The sequence below is a fragment of the Trachurus trachurus genome, assembly GCF_905171665.1.
Source record: "Trachurus trachurus genome assembly, chromosome: 11".
Classification (NCBI taxonomy): Eukaryota; Metazoa; Chordata; class Actinopteri; order Carangiformes; family Carangidae; genus Trachurus; species Trachurus trachurus.
Window position 1 is genome coordinate 1518255 of NC_139904.1, and position 23254 is coordinate 1541508.

Below are 23254 nucleotides of genomic sequence, written 5' to 3' on the forward strand. Positions count from 1 at the left end.
ACTCTTCACTCTCTTCTCTGTGTTCAGAGTCTGTCAGGTTGGTGGGAGGAGCCAGTCGCTGTGCAGGTGAACTGCAGCTGAAACAAGGAGAGTGGAGACCAGTGGACGGCAGCCACTGGAACCTGAAGGAAGCATCTGTAGCCTGTAGAGATCTGGACTGTGGCTCTGCTGTTTCAACAAGAAGAAGAGAGGAGTCCTCAGAGAGGTCTGTGTGGGAGATCGACACTGACTGTGTTCAGTCTGGATTTACCCTGAGGGAGTGTTCATATTCAACTTCCTCTTCCTCCACCGTGGAGATCACCTGTTCAGGTAAGTCCTTCAGTGACATCACCAGTGACAGTCAGGTTTAGTGTCTCCTTCCTTTGTTGTGGTGCAGAAACGTTTAGTGACATGTTAAATAATAACAATAATACATTTTATTTGTAATGCGCTTTACATCTAAGCAATCTCAAAGTGCTGTTCTTTTTGTATGTGAGTGAATGAAGGTCTGAAAACAAGACATTTAATATCGCAACGTCTTTAGTCAACAAATCAACTTCCATACTTTGATGCCATTCAACTGATCAACAAGATGTTTCATAAGAGATATATACAGTATATATTAGGGCCGGGACTTTAACGCGTTAATTACGATTAATTAATTACACAAAAATTAACGCGTTAAAAAAATTAACGCATTTTAATCGCACTTGTTTTGCACCGCAGAACGTTTCTCACTGGATGAGTTTCAGGCGTACTGATTAGGAGCACAATCATCTAACAAGCCGCCGACACTGATCACTGCAAGGGAGAGAGGAGGTGAAAAGAGACAACAACACTGTTACCTGTTGTATACTGGCCTCAGCCTGTACCATCGCTAACACACAGAAACCAGTGAGTAACGAGTCAAAAAGCCACCGACACGGAGCTGCCTGAGGAGTTTTAATGCAGCCTGACGGCAGCTCAAACCGACCCGGTGCCTCAGCACAGCGACCAAGGTTTGATAAACACACCTGATCCGCGTTGGTTTACAGTATCCTGCCGTAGTTTAGCCGGTCGCTTAGTTAAAAATAAAAAAAGCGCTCGTCGCGGGGAAGCTGAGAACAGCGGAGTTTCCTCTGCTGCAGCTGAACAGCTGATATGTGGTCAAGATGTAGCTACAGACCTGTCACTGTCCACGGTGCATAAGACTTCAACCTCAGCTCAGAGCTGTCTGTCTTCAGACTGTCCTGACCTGTCCCTGAACATCACACAGGGACAATATGGAGCTGCCTGTGTGATTGGTTACTGAGTTTTATTAATGTTTACATCAGGCTGATAGGCGTCATTTACGCTGGGGATGCTGGGGACATGTCCCCACCACTTTTTGTCAAGAACAATTTTGTCCCCACCACAAAATGAACTTAACATGATCCTAATGAAGAATGACGAAAAAACGTTGATAAACTATGACAGAATAGGCAGCCGAAACAGTGTGCACGGCGCAGAGCTTCTGCCAGAGCCAATAACTCGCAACAATGTAGCTTCGATGTTACAGTAGTTCTCAGGCTCTTTCTGTCATCTCCCGCTTTGGAGAAAGAGGAGTTTTCAAGCCGCACCATGGGGAGGGGGGCTGGGGGAGGGAGGAGGGAGGAGGTCAGTTGTACCGGACAGCACCCAAAGTCACTGTTAACAAAATCAACATCTAATCTGTCCCTTCAAAATAAAGTTAGTGACGTGTCTATTGGAGCAGCTGCGGACATGTGCAGCTGCAGTGACGGTTTCCTCATCACTAAACCTGAGCCACCATCAGATCCTCCCTCGTTCACGTCGTGACGACGGGACAAAGTCTTTTGGACATATAGGCCTATTGTATATTCTGTGTTTTTCCTCTCTTTGTTGTTTCAGTTTTTGCCGGTTGGCAATCATCTGGTGTGCACCCGCTATTTATCTCGCGCTTGCTCACTCGCTCTCGATGCGCATATAAATGTTATAAAAAAAATATAAAAAGGAAAAAACACAGATGCGCAAATCGAAATGACCTACTGTAGTATAGTCTAACAATTCACTGACCACAGCTGATCACCAGCTTGGCGTGCCACACCTGTCACGTCTCTATGTACACAACTACTAGTCCATGAGCCAGACCACCAATCGCAATCGAAAGGGTGGGCAAATTCTTGTTGCTATTTTATTATTCCTATATATGTCCAGATTATTAATTGGTATGATAACCTTTGCACAAGAGTAGCTTAACAATATTTATCATGCATTCACTATTTTGACCATAAAAATGCCATACACTAATAGTGGCCATTCTCCGATGTTGCACGTTTCACAATTTGTGTGCCACTACTGATGATTTAGAGCGCCTTTGCAGTTGCAGAAAGGCCCTGCAGATAATTTTTGTTTGCCCCACTAGTTGGCGCTAATTCCACCGGGTGCATGAGTGAGCGAGGGGGAAAACCGGCTTTAATACTGCTGTTAGCAGGAAGTAAGAGAGGACTTTTGTGAAATCACATTATACAGGTAACATTTTTAATGGTTTATATCATCCAAGGTTAAGAAGGCTAAGATGTAGTGAGTAAAGATGACATTTACATTATAGCATATTACATCCATAGGTTTAGGGTTGTTTAGGGGGAACTGGGGCATTGTTCATTAGGCTGACTGCAGAAAGGAAGAAACTGTTCTTGTGGCGTGAGGTCCTGGTCCGGATGGACCGGAGCCTTTTGCCAGAGGGGGGGGACTGGAAGAGTTTGTGTCCAGGGTGAGAGGGGTCAGCAGCAATTCTGACTGTACGTCTCCAGGTCCTGGAGATGTACAGCTCTTGAAGAGATGGGAGGCTGCAGAGTGAATGACACGCCTCCTGGGAGATGGTGGTGCCCAGGAAGCGGAAGGACCCAACCAGGGTCACTGTAGAGTCACAGAGGATGACAGGGGGAGGGCAGGTGGGTCCTTTCTGAAGTCCACCATCATCTCCACTGTCTTCAGAGCGTTCAGCTCCAGGTTGTTCATGCTGCACCATGACACCAGACGGTCCATCTTGCTCCTGTAGGCCGACTCGTCCCCATCAGAGATGAGGCTGATGTCAGCAAATTTCCGGAGCTTGACAGACTGGTGTCCAGATGTGCAGCTGTTGGTGTACAGGGAGAACAGCAGAGGAGAAAGGACGCAGCCTTGGAGGGATTCAGTGCTGATGGTCCGGGTGTCAGAGACATGCTTCCCCAGCCTCACGAACTACCGTCTGTCAGTCAGGAAGTCCGTAATCCACCTGCACATGGAGTCAGGCACATTAAGCTGGGAGAGCTTGTCACAGAGCAGAGCTGGGATGATCGTATTGAAGGCAGAGCTGAAGTCCACAAACTGTATCCTGGCGTAGGATCCTGGGGAGTCCAGGTGATGGAGGATGAAGTGGAGGGCCATGTTTACAGCATCATCTACAGATCTGTTGGCTCTGTAGTTGAACTGTAATGTCCTTAAGGTGGGTCAAGACGAGGCGCTCAAAAGTCTTCATGACCACAGAAGAGCAACGGGTCTGTAGTCATTAAGGCCTGTGATCCTTGTCTTTTTTGGGAACAGGAACAATGGCTGAGGCCTTGAAGCAAGCTGGCACATGACAGGTCGCCAGTGAGGTGTTAAAAATGTGTGTGAACACCGGAGACAGCTGATTGCCGCAGTGCTTCAGGGTGGAGGGGGAGACTTATACCCCTTTCCCACTGGCCAAAAAACCTGTTTAAACCCGCTAACAATCGGGTACACTGACATGCGTCAAACGACTCGGCAAGTGACGCGGATTAAAATCGCCTTCAATCGGCTCGGCTCTGACTGGCTTGCAGTGGGAACGCCAGACCCGGGTCAACCCGCTAATTTACGTGATGACGTTGGGTGTTACATGATGCCACGCCATTGTCTCACGTACCAAAACAAAGCTCTACTTGCATTTGAGACTGGGATTTGATCAAAAGATCAAAGAACACTGACCAAAAAAGATTGAAAAAAAAGAAGCGACACAGCGACAGTCTGTTTAACTGACGTGTTGTGCCGCGGACGTCCATCATAAGGCGTAACTTGCTGTCCTCCGCGGCGGGCGGCCGTGGCATGACACAGTGTTTCTCGCACTTCAGATGAAAGTGGGGCGACTGGTTTATGCGGGGGTCAGACAGACAGACCCGGCTCATTTTGGCCATGGGAAAGGAGCCAAATGCCGATTGTTAGCAGGTTGACCAATGTTTAAAAAACCTGCGTCAACCCGCTAATTTTAGTGGGAAAGCGGCTAGAGTCTGGGCCTGCAGCTTTGCAGGGGTTCAGTTTAAACAGTCTCTTCACCTCTCCTTCTTTTGGATTGGATTTGATTTCTATGATGGAGAGAGGTGTGAGAGGGGTGGGGGAGGGTGGCACTGGGGTGTGGGGCTGTATAGGTGATCCAGGTGTGGAGGAGCTGTTGCTGATCGATGGCTGGTGGTCGGAGGTGTGGGGGATATCAGGTCTGTCCCATTGTCTTTCAAAGCGGCAGTAGAACTCATTCAGGCTGTTGGCCAGGCGTAGATCATTGACAGAGGGACACTTGAAATACTGTACTGGCAGTATGCTCCACATTATTTGTGACAGAAGGAGCAAGCTCTTTAGTTGATTTTAATTGTGTAAAAAAATATTTGTTTGTTCTTGTTATTGCATGAAAGTAAAACATTTCATGTGTACATTCTAATTTTTATCACATTTTCATTCACATATTCCTGAGGTGAGTCTATTATTATTACAGTAGGGTCTTGATAAAAGGGAAAAACATCCTTGAAGTGATTTAGGCACCCTGGGTGGTCAACAAACAGCATAATACTGAACAAGCGCTATACACAGTTTTCAAGTTTCCACTCTACTGGTCCACCTATTCAACACATGAAAACCACCACTAAGCTACCTGTTTGCAATGGTTATCATGCCAAACTGTTCACTAGAGATGTCTACCAAGTCAAAAAAGCAAACTAGAAATTGCCCACCCGTTCGATTGCGGGAGGCCAATTTTGGGGTCTTGGCTCATGGACTATACGGGCTTCTTCTTTTTTTTTTTTGCCGCGGTCCGGCGCAGAATTAATTAAAAAACATGTCCAGGCTTCAACACTGGTCGGACCTGGTCGGGTCTTTGCTCATTTATTTGCTTAAACTTGGAGCCAGACGGTCCACTATAGGAGACCAGAGTCTGGTTGAGAACGGTTACGTCTGGGAGACGTTGTCAGGTGCGATGGTACGGTGCGGGGGGGGGGGGGGGGGGGCTACTTCTGATCATTGTCCCCACCACTTTTCAAAGTAAACTGACGCCCTTCAACAAATCAGTTTGCTACTGTGATTTAAGTCGCCTAGTTGAATACTACAGTAATCATCATAGTGTATTGGCAGGAAAGACCATTTATGTATCAAATATCGATTAGGCTAATTAATTAATTGATAATTTGCATCCCTAGTCTGTTGGTCTTGGTTAAGTACCACCTTGCTTAAGCTTATGTATTCAGTCATTCAATGGTATACTGAAATCCATGTGACAAAAAAATGCTTCTCACTGTTCTCAGGTCAAATATTTATATGCGATTAAAATGCGATTAATTAATTAATTACAAAGCCTCTAATTAGATTAATTTTTTTAATCGAGTCCCGGCCCTAGTATATATATATATGTATATATACAGGGGTTATGCAAACGATTATATAATTAATACCTTTTACCTTTTTAATCAAGGTACAGTAAAAATGTAGCATAGCCATGGGAAAAATCTTGCATAGGTCTTCTTTAATGAGCCTGTATTCCCTCTGTAGGAGAGGTCAGCAATGTTCCTTGTTCCATTCTCCTTTGTGTTTTATTGGTCCTCATTCAATCGGTTTATTTTTATTTATTTTTTATTGATGTTTATGACAGACAAATACAAACAAATACGGTTACCTTATTGCAGTTACATGGATAAGATACACATCTTGTATGCATTTATCAGTATCAATCTGCCTAGTCTTTTTTTTTCTTTTTACAAACCATTCAATCGGTTCAAACAAATAGGCTATTATGTATATTATGTATCCGTGTTATGTCCACATTATAGGGGCTCGCTTGAGGGAGGTCAGAGCCAATCATTTATTGTTTTGTTCAATCTTTGTATGTATATATATATATATATATATATACACACACACATATATATCTATATATATATATATATATATACACACACATCTACTGCCAACCTTGTCGTCACCGTGTTGTTTTCTAATATTTCATGATATATGAACTCTTTTGATACAAACATCAGCAGTGCATAATCTGTCCTGTCTATGTTGTGTCTCTCTCTGCAGACCCTGTCAGGCTGGTGAATGGGACCAGTGTGTGTTCAGGCAGACTGGAGGTCAAGTCCAACCAGTCTGACCAGTGGTGGTCCTCAGTGTGTGAAGATGACTTTGACCAGCAGGATGCAGAGGTGGTCTGTAGGGAGCTTGGCTGTGGGGCTCCTTCAGTCCTCCAGGGGGCGCTCTATGGAGCAGTGGAGGCTCCAATGTGGACCAAAGAGTTCCAGTGTGGAGGCAACGAGTCAGCTCTCCTGGACTGTAGAAGCTCAGGCTCAACTAGAACCAGCTGCTCACCTGGCAAAGCTGTTGGACTCACCTGCTCAGGTACAAGTGGAGCTACAGGTTGGATTTGCTTCATTTCTGTTTTAATTAAACTCACTTCTTTTACTCTTCACTCTCTTCTCTGTGTTCAGAGCCTGTCAGGTTGGTGGGAGGAGCCAGTCGCTGTGCAGGTGAACTGCAGATGAAACAAGGAGAGTGGAGACCAGTGGACAGCTGGAACTGGAACCTGAAGGCAGCATCTGTAGCCTGTAGAGATCTGGACTGTGGCTCTGCTGTTTCAATAAGAAGAAGAGAGGAGTCCACAGAGAGGTCTGTGTGGGGGATCGACACTCACTGTGTTCGGTCTGGATCTACCCTGAGGGAGTGTTCACATTCATCATCAGCTTCCTCCACCGTGGAGATCACCTGTTCAGGTGAGTCCTTCAGTTAGTAATATTTCTGTATACTACAGTGACAGTCGGTCGTCTCCACTGAACCTAAGATGTAGAACAACTTTATCATAAATTGGTCCATCCAATTAATGCAGCATCACTGGACTGAACAGACACATCGTCTCTCCACCAGAAGCATCATATTACATCTTATTTTGATTTTCCTGTCTGACCATAAATCATACTCATCGATGAACCACGATGCTCTCTGGATGTTTTTTGGCTGTGTGTCTGACACGCTGCTCACTCCAAAGGAAGAACGGGATCGGAGCCATGAGAAATCCATTCTGAGGATTATTTACCACAGCCAGACACGTTGGCTGCAGCTTCAATCAACACGGTCTACATTTAATTAAATCTAAATAAAAATACAACAGAGGGAAATTTGGTGCGACGAGCTTTTTTTTTCGCGCACCTCATTACCTCGTATTAATTTATTGATTGATTGATAGACACTTTATTGATCCCATTGATGGGAAATTACAGTAATAAAATTTAATAATTAATTATAACTGATGTGAATATTTCTGGTTTCTTTGTTTCTTTACGACAACAAACTGAGCATCTCTTTGGTTTGTGGACACGTCATCTTGCGGTTTGGGAAATACTTATTTCTATTTTTCAAAATTTTTTTAACATTTTATTGACAAAAACAACTAATCGTTAATTGTTTAAATCATCGACAGATTAACTGATGATGAAAATAATTGTTAGTTGCAGCCCTAAATAGGCTCTATGCCGAGGGTCACATGACCAAACCGGAAACCGGGTAACTCCACTTCCGCTTAGATTCTGACAAGCACAACGCGCGGTAAAAACAAATCAAACCGACCACAGCCAGCTACTTCTATGCATTCTTTTGCTACAGGTAGTTATAACGTTATCAAGGGCGTCAGTTTACTTTGAAAAGTGGTGGGGACAATGACCATATATATACATACATATGACCATTATTCTCCGCCGGACCGCAGCAAAAAAAACAAAAAAAAGAAAAGAAGAAGAAGCCCGTAGTTGTGTTTAGAGACGTGACAGGTGTGGCATGACAAGCTGGTGATCAGCTGTGGTCGTGAATTGTTAGACTATACTGCAGTAGGTCCTTTTTATTTTTTTATAACATCTATGCGCATCGAGAGTGAGTGAGAAACAGAGAAACAGCGGGTGCACACCAGATGATTGCCAACCGGCAAAAACTGAAACGAGACGGTTATAGAGAGGAAAAACACAGAATAATATATGTCCAATTTGTCCCGTCGTCACGACGTGGGTGAGGAAGGATCGGATGGTGGCTCAGGTTTAGTGATGAGGAACTGTCACTGTCAGCAGCTGCTCCGAACAGACACGTTACAAACTTTATTTTGAAGGGACAGATTATGTTGATTTCGTTAACTGTGACTTTGCACCCAAACATTAAGCATATATATCGGGTGCTGTCTCATCCGGTACAATCGACCCCACGTGGAGGCCGCCCTTCAGTTCGGCGTCTGTTCTATTTTTCACGCAAGCCGTGAGCGCCGTTGTCAAGCTGGATAGACGGATCGTACCAGACAGGAAGTTGGGCACAGAAAAGGCGAGAGAATCCGGTTAATTTTCAAAATAAAATGATGATTACCGGTAATGAAGTTGTTGCTTGTCCGTCTATAAATATTTGTCAGTTGCGTCTGCACACGAGACACATACACATCCATACATACAGAGCTAGAGACAGACCTGTGTGTGTGGAAAACTGAGTAGGCTACAGACGAGTGGAGTTTATGTTTTACAGGCGCGGAGAGAGCAGGAGAAGCAGCTCCCCGTGTGAAGCGCCTGCGAGGACGCACGCAGCGCGCCGCTCCGGGCTGTGAGAACTCTTTAATCGAAGCTACATTGTTGTGAGTTGGCTCCGCGGCAGAAGCTCTGCGCCGTGCACACTGTTTCGGCTGCCTATTTTGTCATAGTTTATCAACGTTTTTTCGTCATTCTTCATTAGGATCATGTTAAGTTAATTTTGTGGTGGGGACAAAATTGTTCTTGACAAAAAGTGGTGGGGACATGTCCCCAGCGTCCCCAGCGTAAATGACGCCTATGAACGTTATAGTCTCTTTTATGTTGTATGTAATGTATAATGTTTTTTATCGCTTTTATGTTTTATGTTTGAAAAATGTCGAGTAAAGACAGGGAAAAGAAGGTGAAGTGCCAGCCAAGGCAAAGTGCTAGCAACCACAGCTTTTGCTGTGTTCCTGAATGCCCCATGTCAGGGAGATTCAACAGCTCTGTCAGTTTACATTCGTTCCCCAAGGATGTGGACCAAAGAAAGAGGTGGATTCACAATATTAAAAGAAAAAACTTCATAATAAAAAAGAGCACCACCGTCTGCAGCCGGCACTTCCTTCAGACCGACGTCATACAAGGAGGTTACAAGTTGTATATTAAATGTTTTTTTTATGTTAACAATGGACATTGTTGAATAAACTTCATATTTCATTCCTTTGTGTAATCTTTTTTTCAAACTGGTAATTGCAAAGTATACAGAAATATAGAGAAGGCATTTTTTAGAGCTCTTAACCTTTTTACCATGTCCACAAGAGTTTTTTTACATTATAGGCTACATTACATATGAAGAAAATAAGCAGTGGAAGTCTTAATGTTTATTTCCATGTTGGAATAGCAGTGAACCGATGACAGGCTCATAAAAACAGATTAACTCAGCCAGTAATCAATCGTGAGAATTTGCAGGGAACAAGTAGTCTATAACCTGGCAGTACAGACAGCGAGAGTTAGCATTAGCACAAGTATTAACATTAAGCTTGTCCATTTTCGTGGTAGGAGCTTTAGATATGATTCGATGGACGTCGGACATGCTCAGATTGGGTAATTCCTGCAGGCATCGTGAATAAAAAAGTTGTTGTGCCATCCTGGGAAGAGCAACAACAAAATCGTGGAAAAATGAAGTGGGTTTGATTCGTTTTTACCGCGCGTTGTGCTTGTCAGAATCTCAGCGGAAGTGGAGTTACCCGGTTTCCGGTTTGGTCATGTGACCCTCGGCATAGAGCCTATTAAGATCAATATTGTCTTGTTAGGTGCGTCATTTAGCTCGGTGCTGCATGTGCAGTCCTCACTGCAGCCGGCCCCGTATTGAATCCCGACTCGGGCGGCCCTTTGCTGCATGTCATTCCCCCTCTCTCTGCCTCCCCATTTCCTGTCTCTCTACACTATTGATTAAAGGCAAAAGCCCCCCAAAATATACATATTGTCTTGTTATCTCTTCAGTGAAGATTAGAGTACTTTTAGAAACTGATTTCATCTCTCTGTTTGCAGACCTGCTGGTCCAGCCAATCATCTCTGTGTCCTCCATGTACGGGGTCTCCCAGGCCCAGCAGCAGGGTTATTCAGGCATGTTGATGGGCTCCAACTTCACCATCAGCTGCTCCATCCAGCCACAGTACCCAGGAGGCTCCTTCCAGCTCACCTTCACCTCCTCCAACACAACGGACAACTACACCCAGCCAGCTGTCAATCACTCCGCCTCCTTCCTGTTTCCTGCTGCAGAGCCCGCCCACCAAGGAATCTACAGCTGTGTTTATCACCTCTACGTTGTTCCTCATCACTTCTCCTCTGAGAGCCGTCGACTGTCTCTCACCGTCTCAGGTGAGTTGAAGAACATTTCACCTGTCTGTGCTTATTCTCTAAGAACTGACTCAGACATGTTGAGGTCACTTCAGACACATCACAGAGGTCTGATTAAAGGACAATTCCAGGCAAATTCTACCTTGTTCTACAGTTTCCTAATATTTTAGGTCTAAAAGAATGAATCTGGAGATTTTCTTTTTAATGTCTCAGACTGTTATGCAGTAGTTCTGTATAGTACTGTTTACATCCCACAAGACTTTGTATTGCAGTTCCACTGTCGGCCTGCACGCTCGCTGCTGAGCTCAACTACTGAACTGAGAAAGGAACGAATCAGGTCAGGAAGTGATTCTAGTCAGTACGTTCACTTAAATAATTCGTTCCTTCGAACGAATCACTCGCGAACGACACAACACTATTGTGGTGGGGACAAAATTGTTCTTGACAAAAAGTGGTGGGGACATGTCCCCAGCGTCCCCAGCGTAAATGATGCCTATGAACGTTATAGTCTCTTTTATGTTGTATGTAATGTATAATGTTTTTTATCGCTTTTATGTTTTATGTTTGAAAAATGTCGAGTAAAGACAGGGAAAAGAAGGTGAAGTGCCAGCCAAGGCAAAGTGCTAGCAACCACAGCTTTTGCTGTGTTCCTGAATGCCCTATGTCAGGGAGATTCAACAGCTCTGTCAGTTTACATTCGTTCCCCAAGGATGTGGACCAAAGAAAGAGGTGGATTCACAATATTAAAAGAAAAAACTTCATAATAAAAAAGAGCACCACCGTCTGCAGCCGGCACTTCTTTCAGACCGACGTCATACAAGGAGGTTACAAGTTGTATATTAAATGTTTTTTTTATGTTAACAATGGACATTGTTGAATAAACTTCATATTTCATTCCTTTGTGTAATCTTTTTTTCAAACTGGTAATTGCAAAGTATATAGAAATATAGAGAAGGCATTTTTTAGAGCTCTTAACCTTTTTACCATGTCCACAAGAGTTTTTTTACATTATAGGCTACATTACATATGAAGAAAATAAGCAGTGGAAGTCTTAATGTTTATTTCCATGTTGGAATAGCAGTGAACCGATGACAGGCTCATAAAAACAGATTAACTCAGCCAGTAATCAATCGTGAGAATTTGCAGGGAACAAGTAGTCTATAACCTGGCAGTACAGACAGCGAGAGTTAGCATTAGCACAAGTATTAACATTAAGCTTGTCCATTTTCGTGGTAGGAGCTTTATGATTCGATGGACGTAGGACATGCTCAGATTGGGTAATTCCTGCAGGCATCGTGAATAAAAAAGTTGTTGTGCCATCCTGGGAAGAGCAACAACAAAATCGTGGAAAAATGAAGTGGGTTTGATTCGTTTTTACCGCACGTTGTGCTTGTCAGAATCTCAGCGGAAGTGGAGTTACCCGGTTTCCGGTTTGGTCATGTGACCCTCGGCATAGAGCCTATTAAGATCAATATTGTCTTGTTAGGTGCGTCATTTAGCTCGGTGCTGCATGTGCAGTCCTCACTGCAGCCGGCCCCGTATTGAATCCCGACTCGGGCGGCCCTTTGCTGCATGTCATTCCCCCTCTCTCTGCCTCCCCATTTCCTGTCTCTCTACACTATTGATTAAAGGCAAAAGCCCCCCAAAAATATACATATTGTCTTGTTATCTCTTCAGTGAAGATTAGAGTACTTTTAGAAACTGATTTCATCTCTCTGTTTGCAGACCTGCTGGTCCAGCCAATCATCTCTGTGTCCTCCATGTACGGGGTCTCCCAGGCCCAGCAGCAGGGTTATTCAGGAGTGTTGATGGGCTCCAACTTCACCATCAGCTGCTCCATCCAGCCACAGTACCCAGGAGGCTCCTTCCAGCTCACCTTCACCTCCTCAGACACAACGGACAACTACACCCAGCCAGCTGTCAATCACTCCGCCTCCTTCCTGTTTCCTGCTGCAGAGCCCGCCCACCAAGGAATCTACAGCTGTGTTTATCACCTCTACGTTGTTCCTCATCACTTCTCCTCTGAGAGCCGTCGACTGTCCCTCACCGTCTCAGGTGAGTTGAAGAACATTTCACCTGTCTGTGCTTATTCTCTAAGAACTGACTCAGACATGTTGAGGTCACTTCAGACACATCACAGAGGTCTGATTAAAGGACAATTCCAGGCAAATTCTACCTTGTTCTACAGTTTCCTAATATTTTAGGTCTAAAAGAATGAATCTGGAGATTTTCTTTTTAATGTCTCAGACTGTTATGCAGTAGTTCTGTATAGTACTGTTTACATCCCACAAGACTTTGTATTGCAGCTCTGTTTACTGAAATGTTGGCTTTCTTGGAGTTAATCCCTGTGCATGTTTGAACAGCCATCTGACGCTGTCTGTGAAAAAGAAAAAAGCGATTTGTGGGATGTAAACTGCCCAAACAGCGTAAGATCGGTCTGCTCCCATTCATCGCTGCTGCAAAACAGGAGCAATTCAAAAGAAAATCTTCAGATATATTCTAGTAGACCTACAATATCAGTAAATTGTAGCACCAGGTTGGATTTGCCAGGTTAAAGAAAGCTGTTGTACTCATGTCATGTGATGTAACGTGATGACTGAATGTGTCTCATCAGATCCATCAGATCCAACGGGTCGTATCATCAGACTGGTCGTCCTGACTCTTGGTCTGCTGCTGCTGCTGCTCATCACCGTCATCTGTCTCATCCTTAAGGTACCAGACTCTCCTTTGTTGACCTGAGCTCTGTCTGACATGAAGCTCTCAGCTCCTGTGTGTTGAACTGAAGTCTCTTGTCTGTGTGCTGCCACATCTCTCCAGGCCACCAGGGGGCAGAAGCCGGGCCAACAGGAGGCCAAAGAGCTACAGTCTTTCAACCTGGGTTTTTCCACAGCTGAGGGAGGGCCAGCTGAAGAAGAAGGAGTCCAGGCTGCAGAGTAGCAACTTGTCTGACATCCGGACTCGTCAGCTGCCACACACCTGTCCATCAGCTCAGTCAACGATGCAGCATCGTCCCTCAGATGTTCCCTTTAGAGTTTCACTGAGATCCTGCGGGAGGAAATCATCTGTGGTTTCATCTCTCCTCTCATTCTCATGTGATCAACAGGTTTTTGCAACACGTATTTTTTTGGTTTAGAGACTGAAAGTACAGTGACGATGCTTTCAAAGGCAAAGAGCAAACACCTGGATTTTGGATCATCATCTTCAGGACTGTTGGGACTTTCTGAATCTGAGGCAGAGCAGAGAGGAAATCTGTATGAACCGTCTGTCACATACAAGTCACCTGATGATTCCTGACTATAGACCGAATCTCCTTGTTGTTTACATTCTACTTCCGGGTAGAAAACCTGCACATAGAATGAGATCTATAGTAACGAACGAGAGTTTAGCTATATATCATATTTTTCACGCCCTTTCACAATTTAGACAAATCTGAAATGATTGAAGAAACATTACTATTTCTGTGTGTGTGTTTTGCTATGTGTTGTATTTATTCAGTTTGGGGGAATCACGGTGTCTAGAAAGCATCAGTGGCTGCAGCTGACAGGGACAGCTAACGGTAGCTAAGCTAACGGCGGTAGCTAAGCTAACAGCAGGACGTCAGCTGTTAAAACCCTCCCGTTGTCGGACACGACATGAAACTACTCCAGTTAGCTCAGTCATGTTGGAACTCAGATATCCACTGGAGAATTTTTATTTTTTATGGACCGTTTATTGAGTCACTGAGTTATTAAAGTTAAACAGGTAGCTAACCGTTAGCCCGGCTAATCTATGATAACCATGACTAATTACAAAAATGTGCACACATAAATAGTAATGTTTGTCCAATCATTGGTTTTATAAACTTTACAAACATCAGATTAGTCTAAACGGCGATATAGTAAATAGTTTATTTAGCCATTAATAACAGCTACCTCGTTGCTTCATGCTTCACTGTCTATAAATATATATAAGAAAATATAAACATTAGTGTGTCAAAGTTAACATGTTCATTTTTGCAAATATTTCAAACATTTAACACATTTTTTAAAATTAAAGGGATACTTGGCCCGAAATAAATAATTCACCAATTTTCTACTCACCGTCATGCCAACGAAGGGTTTGGAGAACTTTCATCGTCATCAAAATGCTTTAGGAGTTCCAGGGGGGGTCTGGCTGGCAACGGATTTTCATATAATGGCGGCGCATAGAGTTCACTTTTGAATGGTCCAAAACACAGACTATGAAACATCCAGATACCTCCATACTGCTCGTCCTACTGACCCAAGTGTCCTGAAGCTGCCACATGAAAAAGTTGTTCTGAAAAAAATTATTTGATCCCAGTGGCTCTGTTGATATTTGTGCTCATGTGCGACATTTGCTGTCATAAAAGATGTTCTTCTGTGTTTACATCCACGGTTTATAACGATAGGCACTCTAACAACGATGAACAAACATCTCGCAGCAAATTGCGCTCATGCGCACAAACATCAACAGAGCCACTGGGAGCTACTGCCACAACAAGGCTGAAAACAGAGATCAAATTATTTTTTTCCGAACAGCTTTTCATGTCTTGGCTTCAGGACACTTGGGTCAGTACAGACGAGCAGTATGGAGGTATCTGGATGTTTCATAGTGTGTGTTTTGGACCATTTAAAAGTGTTGTGTTTAAAGAAGTTTAAAGAAAGTCATTAAAATAGTCATTGAATTTAAATACTTCCTTTGTGTTTAATCTACATTAATTTGATGATTTTACATAAATATATATTTGTTATAAGCTTAAGTCTTAAGTAAAAGCATTGTTACCTGCTCTCTAACTATCTGTCTATGCAGATTGTTATCTATTTTTCTATTGCTACAAGTGCTGATAGCATTCTGCATCCGAATGTGTCCATTGTAATTATTATTGTTATTATTACTTGTGCTCTGTGATACTGTATGTCTGTCTGTTTTTTTTATGTGAGGACTGCGGATGGAAATTAGCTCTGAGCTAAATCCGGCACACTTAGGATGCCACGGCGTTAACTGTTCATGAATGTGCACTGTCCTCAAACAAATAAACAATAAATGAAATGAAATGAAAAAAAATAAATTAATTCATTGGTAAATTAATCACGATTACAGAAAATTGTGCGATTATTACGTTTTTTTTTTTTTTTTAATTGATTGACAGACCTAATAAACATACAACACAACCAGTACATTTCCTATGATGCCCTCCCTCCACTCTTGTTCATTGTCTCTCCTCTACAGCTTGTTTGTGTGTCTCTTTGGTATCTTCTGCTCTCCATAGTTTGGAGCTGGTAGTGAAGGGCTCGAAGAACTTTATTTTACTTAATAAATAAACAAGGAATTGAAAGAAACAAAGCATTGCATCTGGCCACAATATGATAATTAAGTGATGAAAGATGAGTGTAAATATGACTGCCTATTTGTCAAGTCAAAGTCATGAGGCTACGATTACAATAAACTAATAAAACATATCAACTCTTATACTGTTTATTTCATATCTTCATAAGAATTCCCCCATAATAAGAGCCTCAATTGTGAACTACAGATGTAATTGCAATGTATCAATAGCCTATGGGATGTTAAAGCAGAAGTTAGCGATCCGGTGGTTTTGGCTAACTTCCTGTCAGCCGATGGAGTTAGCAGTCCCCGCCCTCGTCCCTACGTCACCACATTCACACGCATCCCTTGGCTGCACACACAGAGAGGACCGCCCCTTTATGCCGTTCTCTCTCCTCATTGGATAAAGGTCGTAGGATACAAGGAAGTATACAAGAAGTTTTCTCCTCAGCTTACAACAGAGCAGAGTGACTGACAGACCCGTGTTTCAGACCAAACACTAAGTGATTGCTGTCAGAACTGAAGATATAACTATTTAAGACTTATATTAACACAAGCATTCCACTTACTTCTGCTTTAATAAATGTATGATTCATCCCAAATCAGCAGGGAGAGGGGACTGAGGTTTTACACCACTTATTTATAAAGAAAAAAAAACATTTAGCTCCCCCTCCTCCTCCTTCTCCTACCTGGTGTGACTGTCCTCTTCTCTTCATCACAACAAAACTCTGGTCTGGTCCTTAATCCCATACATTGTGCAACTTCCCCTGTTCACGTAAATCGATTATTTCGCTCAAAAGTACGTTTTTCATTCATCAATAATCACCCCCATCAACAAACTGAAATGTTCCAGTTAGCTCTGAAGTTGCCGTTTATATTATTCATACATACATCGAGCGGGTAAGCTAGGTCCTGGCTGCCATGTGGTGTCGCCATGTTTTTACGTTCAGTGGCAGCGTGACGGTAGGAAATCACGGAAACTCACCGAGACACCGGAGCTGTCGGCTCAAGGTGCAGACACACCAACTCCAGCGACGCACGTCAAGTCGAAATCACTCACTCATTCCCTACTCCCTACTGAACATTAATAATCACTAAACATTCGGACACCACTACAAAATGGCGTGGTCACTTTGTAAAACGTAAAGGTGAAATCCGGCAATCTGATTGGTTGTTAGCCGTATGAGCATAGACCACGGCTACTATTCTAAAACCTCATCACAGCATAGGCTCATATCACTCCGCGTCGTCAGTCTGGTATGAATGGAAGTTGTTGTCATGTATCCATGACAACGGATTGTTGCAGTCCGTAGCAAAAGACAGCTGATGTTTTTACGATGTTAAAAAAATGGACAAAAGTAGTTGAATTCACATGTTTAAGGTGAACTTTCACCTCCGGAGAGGGTTAACAATGGTAGAGGGGACTGAGCAGTGACTTTCACCTGAAAAAAAGCGGAGGAAAAGAGGAGATGCAGAGCTAACTTGGAGCTAACGTCTGGAGAGGTGGGACTATTTTTTCCACAGTGAGGCTATTTTATTGGATAATATGTATTTCTGGTTAAATACATCTACATGAAATTGATTGCGTATCCCTCTTTCATATTGCCTTTATTGGTAACCGTTTTATAAAAGCAATATATCACTCCAGTCCGTGGTATATGCTCATTTACCACTCTAGTTGTCGTCCCTCCGCTTCGCGTCGGGCCGAACAACGCCCCTTAGCCGTGGTATAATGAGCATATACTACCACGGCCTGAGACTAGACCGAAGCAGACACAGAAACATCCAACCACCAACATAATCCTGGAGCAGTTATAATTCTTCTGTTTTACATCAAACGAAATCTAGGTAAGTCCTGTAAATTTGCTTCATAAAAGAGACCAATTCAACCCTGAAGTGTATTTAACGGAAAGGGGGGGGGGGAAAGTAACCGTTAGCGTTAGCCGCGCTAGCATTAGCAGCGGTTAGCAACCTTTAGCCTTGGTGGCCGTTACTGGCCGTTTGTATGGATATTGACGCTAACGGCAATAGCGTTAGCATTGATTTTAGCTGATTTAAAGTTGGTTTTGGTTGAGTTTGGAGGCGCCAGTTTAATTTCCCCCCCCTAAACGCTTAGTTTTAGTTTAGTTTTTATTAGTTTTAGTATTAGTTTTAGTTTTATCATAATTTGTTAGTTGAATGATGCAAAAAGATCAGAGTACCAGTTAAGTATTGTGTAATAAAACTCAACAAAAGATAGCCTACCATTTAACAAATGTATTCAGTTACTGCAGTTTTCTTGACATATCAGAGCAGTAGATGACATATGACATGAAATATACAAACACATAACCAGTCGCAATCAACGCACAGAGTGACCTGAAGATGTAGGCCTAAATGTTTTTATTATGAATTTGTCTGTGTATTACAGAAATGGATTAAACATTATTCATTCATCTATTATTGTAAAAAAAGAAAGAAAGAAAGAATATCAGAAACATTGAATGAATTTAAAGCTGGTTTGAGTATTTTGAGGAATTGTATTCAACTAAAAACAAGAGATGAAAATGAACAGAAACAGGAAGTAAAAATTAAAATGCTTGTATAAGTAGGAATATAAATCTAAAAACACCCAAACTATTTCTTTCTTTAATCCGTTTTAAGTTAAGATTTTTCTTGTCTTGAAGCTGAAAAAAGACTTTATACAGTCAGAAATGTTAATTATTTACAGACTCTAAATGATGAGCAAGTGAATGTGATTTAACGCGCTGTGGTCCTTTAAATGTTTCTCTGCTCTTTCATCGTTTTTGACTCAAACTTCATCCAGACCACAGTTCGTTAAAGCTAAACTGAATTACAGACTTGAAGCTGTTCATTTTGTTCTGCTTGTTTCTCACAAATCCATCTGAATTCACCTTTGCAGGTGTAATCCCCCCACTGATCTCCCAATATGTTGACACAGTCCTCTCCATCAGGATCCTCCTGTTTCCAGTCGTCCGGCTCATTGTAGGCCCAGAGACTCAAGCTAAGAGAAGAGGAGCGGAAACAACTGGATCAGAAACAACAGGAAACTTTGACCTGGAAATGGAAAAAAATATTTTTCTAAAGAGTCAAACCTTTTGTCCAGTGTTGAGCCGTCCGTCCACCTCCAGTCTCCCTCTGTGTCTGAGTCTGTCAGACCGATCCAGAAGAAATCAACATAATGTTTCTGTCTTTCTCTCACTTTGTTCTTCAGGAACGTCTGAAGAGGAAACGTTTGGTGATTTTCTCTCTGCTCAGATGTTTCTGTTCTGAGACGATGAAACATAAAGTTGTGTTTTCTACCTGCTCCTCTCTGCTGTCAATCTTCACCAGGTCTCCTCCCTGAGCTCTGCAGCTCCTCCTGCTCTTGGTCCACGATAAACGAATGGAGGAGAACCTGTAGCATCGTCCTCCATGTTGTTCCCAGTCTCCTTCATACTTCAGACATGATTCACCTGTTGGAGGAGATGAACAAGGCATCGATCAGGTAACTACACTTTAACTTCCTGTATCTGGTAATTCAAACGTATTTGTTCACTTAACAGGAAAAAAATATTTCTACATAACAGAAAAATGTTGACAAGAAACGTAAAGAGAGAATAAATTCAACGTGACACTAAATGGTTTTAAAACACAAACTTACCTGAGACTATCTTGTCCAGATCTTCATTACATGACTTTAACTTCTGCAGCTTGTCTTTGATTTCAATGTTTTTATTTTCCAAGTCTTTAAAACAACAGAGCAGAGTGAGAGAAGCTCGGGGACTGAAAAGAATCAGTAGTCGACTTTACTGAAAACTAATGAACAGAGCAAAACATAACGTAGATTAAAGTTACATGAGGATCCAATCATTTTAAGAACAGTTACACAGTTTATTATAGAATATGATAAAAGAAAAATATATTTCTTTTCTGTTGTATATTCCTATTGTTCACAGAAGAAACAAAAAGATAATTCATTTGAATTCATTTTCATATCAGGTCAGAAAGAATACATTTAATGTAACATTTACAAACTTACCTGACGCTTTTTCCCCCAGATCTTCCTTACATGACTGCAGCTTCTGCAGCTTGTCTGTCATTTCAATGTTTACATTTAGTCAAAAAACAGAGCAGAGTGAGAGAAGCTCAGGGCTGAAAAGAATCAGTATTCACTTCAACTGGTTTAATGTTTAGTAGTAAGGGCATTTTAGCAGACATTTGACCAATCTGGGAACTAAATCCTTACCAAGAAATTTCTTCACAATTGTCTTTAGGAACATGCGTAATATGATGTCTTAAAATGTTGAAATTCAACTCCCGTGGGAAACCCCCTAAAAAACTACTCAAAGTTGGGGTACCCGTAACTGGATTTTTGAACATTCCGTAATGTTAAATTTGGCCTTAAGTAACTTCTGAGGGGTCAAACTAGGGGTTTTTCATGATTCTGAGTTGATCGCAAACATTAGTTTTACACCCAAAACACTCCTTGGTGGAGAAAAAAACAACCACACCCACTTCTATAGCCTTTTTTCTATAGGACATACACACCCTCCAGGATTTTGTGGTGTCGCTAAATTTATTTAAAAAGTTATTATAAATGTAATTTATTATGCGGACCGGTAGCAAACAGCGAGAGAGAAAATACAGTGGACATGCACCAGATTTCACATACCAGCAACAACTGAAACAAGTTTGTTCGAAATGAAGATAGGAAAAGCACAAAAAATACAGAGTGGTGCTACATTGATTGCAAACATGATAATGTTAATCTGCACACACACTGAGCATCAATCTCCATCGAGCATCCAGGCTCTTTTTGAAGAATGGAAAAAGATAGATGTTGCAGTGTGTCACAAACTTGTTCATTCCAGCTTGGGCCTATTGCTTGGTCATGCCCGTATGGTAGCTGTTGTAGTGTATTATGGGATTTGTAATGTGAGTAATGTGAATGCTATATTGGTGGGCCATTATTAACATAATATTTTTCTTGAAGGCCATATAAAAGTGTATCGCAGGACAGATCTGGCCCCCAGGTTTTTGACATGACATTGACGTGTGTGCTAGATTAATGTCCAACAATGTAAAAAGGTAGAATATAAGTTATATTAAGTATTCAGTAGTAATAGTAGACGCTTTTTTGTGACATTAAAGAAAACCTCTGTCATGCACAGGAATAGCTGATCTCTAATGTATTATATTGAGTACAGTAGATCACCTTTATTATAATAGCCTAAACCTAACTGCAAAAATTCTCGCGATGACAATTAGGCCTACACCATGTTTTCCTAGCTTGATAGCTAATGGGGCAGTCAGCCAGCATTTAGGAAAATAAAATGGTCAGATGGTCATCAGATTCAGTCGTACATAGGAGTTGGCTAAATAACCATATTATTTACTGTTAGCCAACTAACAACCATTTTTGTAACACTTTGATGCCTATCTCTATAATGCATTATAACTATACTTATAATGAGTTATAATGTGGTTATAGCATTGTATAACTATAATTATAAACATTCATAAAATATCATAAGGCTTATCATCATAACACACTATAAAGCATTTTATGATGACTTATAAGGTCAGATATTATAATACGTTATAACTGGCTGACAATGCCCATGTCGATAATACATTATAAATATAGTTATAATGTGTTATAATTGGCTTATAAAAGTGTATAACCATCATTATAAATACTCATAAATTATCATAAGGCTTTATAACAATAAGCACAACACATCATAGAGCATTTTATAATGGCTTAAGGTCAAGTATTATAATAGAGTTATAATGCTCTATAATGTGTTATGCTTATTGTTATAAAGCCTTATGATAATTTATGAGTGTTTATTATGATAGTTATACATGACTATGAGCCAATTGTAACACATTATAACTATATTTTTAATGCATTATCGATGTGGGCTTTGTCAGCGAGTTCCTAATAGTTATAACATATTAATACCTGACCTTATAAATCAAGATAAAATGCTTTATAGTGTGTTATGATTATTGTTATAAAGCATTATGATCATTTATGAGTGTTTATAACTGTAGTTATACAGTGCTATAACTGCATTATAACTTTTATTATTATAACCCATTATAAGCATGATAATAATGCATTATAGAGATAGGCATCAAATAAAGTGTTACCACAATTTTTAAGTTTCTTATGCATGTTATCAACGTAATGACATGACATATTTCAAGTTCTTAAAAGAAAAAGGAGATAACACATATCAGGTGTAAAAAATAGTATGTTTGTCAATGGTCGAAGGTTGTAAATGGCTTCAACATGTCTAGCACTAGCTAACTCCAAAATTCCTCACTTTTAATGCTAACCAACTACAACTACCACTAAACAATACTTAGGCCGATTTACCATGGCAATTAATAAAAAGTAGAAGAAAGCAACATTTTAATGTACATGTACCCAATAGTGAGAAGTGTGTGTGTAGGCTATGTGTATGTTTCTTCTTCTTATTTCTTCTTTTTTTTCTTGCAAATGTCTTGTAGTTTTTCTGGATGCGGCTGCGTCTGGTTTTCAGCTTTTTAAAGTTGTTGAGAGGTTGTTGATTGATCAGTTGTTGTTCATCTTATTTAATATAATAACTTGAACGACCCCCCCACATTAACTCCACCCTGCTGTTCACACTGAGACAAATCTACATCCACTGACTCTCTGAGAAAACAGTGGAGACTCACAGAAGAAGACTGAGAACTACCTGTCTGAATAATAAAAGTGAACAAACTGACCTGAGAGATTTCTCTTCAGAGCTTCGAGGTCAAACTGCAGCTTTTGGAGCTGGTCCTTAGTTTGAACGTATTCAATTACTGAGAAGAAAGAGGAAGAATGAGAAGACATCTGTATATATTTTTAGTGGTTTTGTTCAGTGTTTGACTTGATGGAGGTTGTAGAGAGATGAGTTGTTGGTGTCACAGAGCAGATGTTGTTTGTCTGTAGCTACTTGACGTGTGAATCATCTGTTATTGACAGAGAAAAGAGTGGAGACTCACAGGAAGCAGCCAGAGCGCTGACGGCAGCTGCCAGGAGAAGACTGAGGACCAGGAGGGCCACGTCCCGCCGTCTCACCTGTGCTGGTCCCTTCAGCTCTGCTGCCCCCTGCTGGGAGACTGACCAACAGCAAAGACACAGCTCATGAGACCAGAGAGGAACAGAGAGGAAGCTGAGCTGCTGCTGCTGCTGCTGCTGCTGCTGCTGCTGCTGCTGCTGCTGTGGTGAAAAGGTTTGTGAGTGTAGTGAACAGGTGAATCACTGTGGGGAGGGGGCTCCTGCTCAGCTCTGCTCACCTGCATCTGGAAGAGTCACATCTGGATCA

General features: G+C 41.8%; 2 protein-coding genes across 2 annotated transcripts in view; both read left to right on the forward strand.

The window, feature by feature from the left end:
- Nucleotides 1–23254, forward strand: part of LOC310993699 (scavenger receptor cysteine-rich type 1 protein M130-like) — a 149963-nt gene that overhangs the window by 56575 nt on the left and 70134 nt on the right. The window contains exons 9-11 of the mRNA XM_083982132.1: nucleotides 28–309; nucleotides 6295–6609; nucleotides 6699–6864. Of these exons, the coding sequence (XP_083838258.1) occupies nucleotides 28–309; nucleotides 6295–6609; nucleotides 6699–6864 (763 nt within the window). The remainder of the gene's footprint in view (nucleotides 1–27; nucleotides 310–6294; nucleotides 6610–6698; nucleotides 6865–23254) is intronic.
- On the forward strand, nucleotides 9136–14040 carry LOC310993784 (immunoglobulin superfamily member 1-like; the record flags this gene model as incomplete). Its single annotated transcript, XM_083982264.1, has 5 exons — nucleotides 9136–9142; nucleotides 10293–10622; nucleotides 12327–12656; nucleotides 13216–13313; nucleotides 13419–14040. The coding sequence occupies 5 exons, from the start codon at nucleotides 9136–9138 to the stop codon at nucleotides 13536–13538; spliced, it is 885 nt and encodes a 294-aa protein (XP_083838390.1). The 3' UTR covers nucleotides 13539–14040.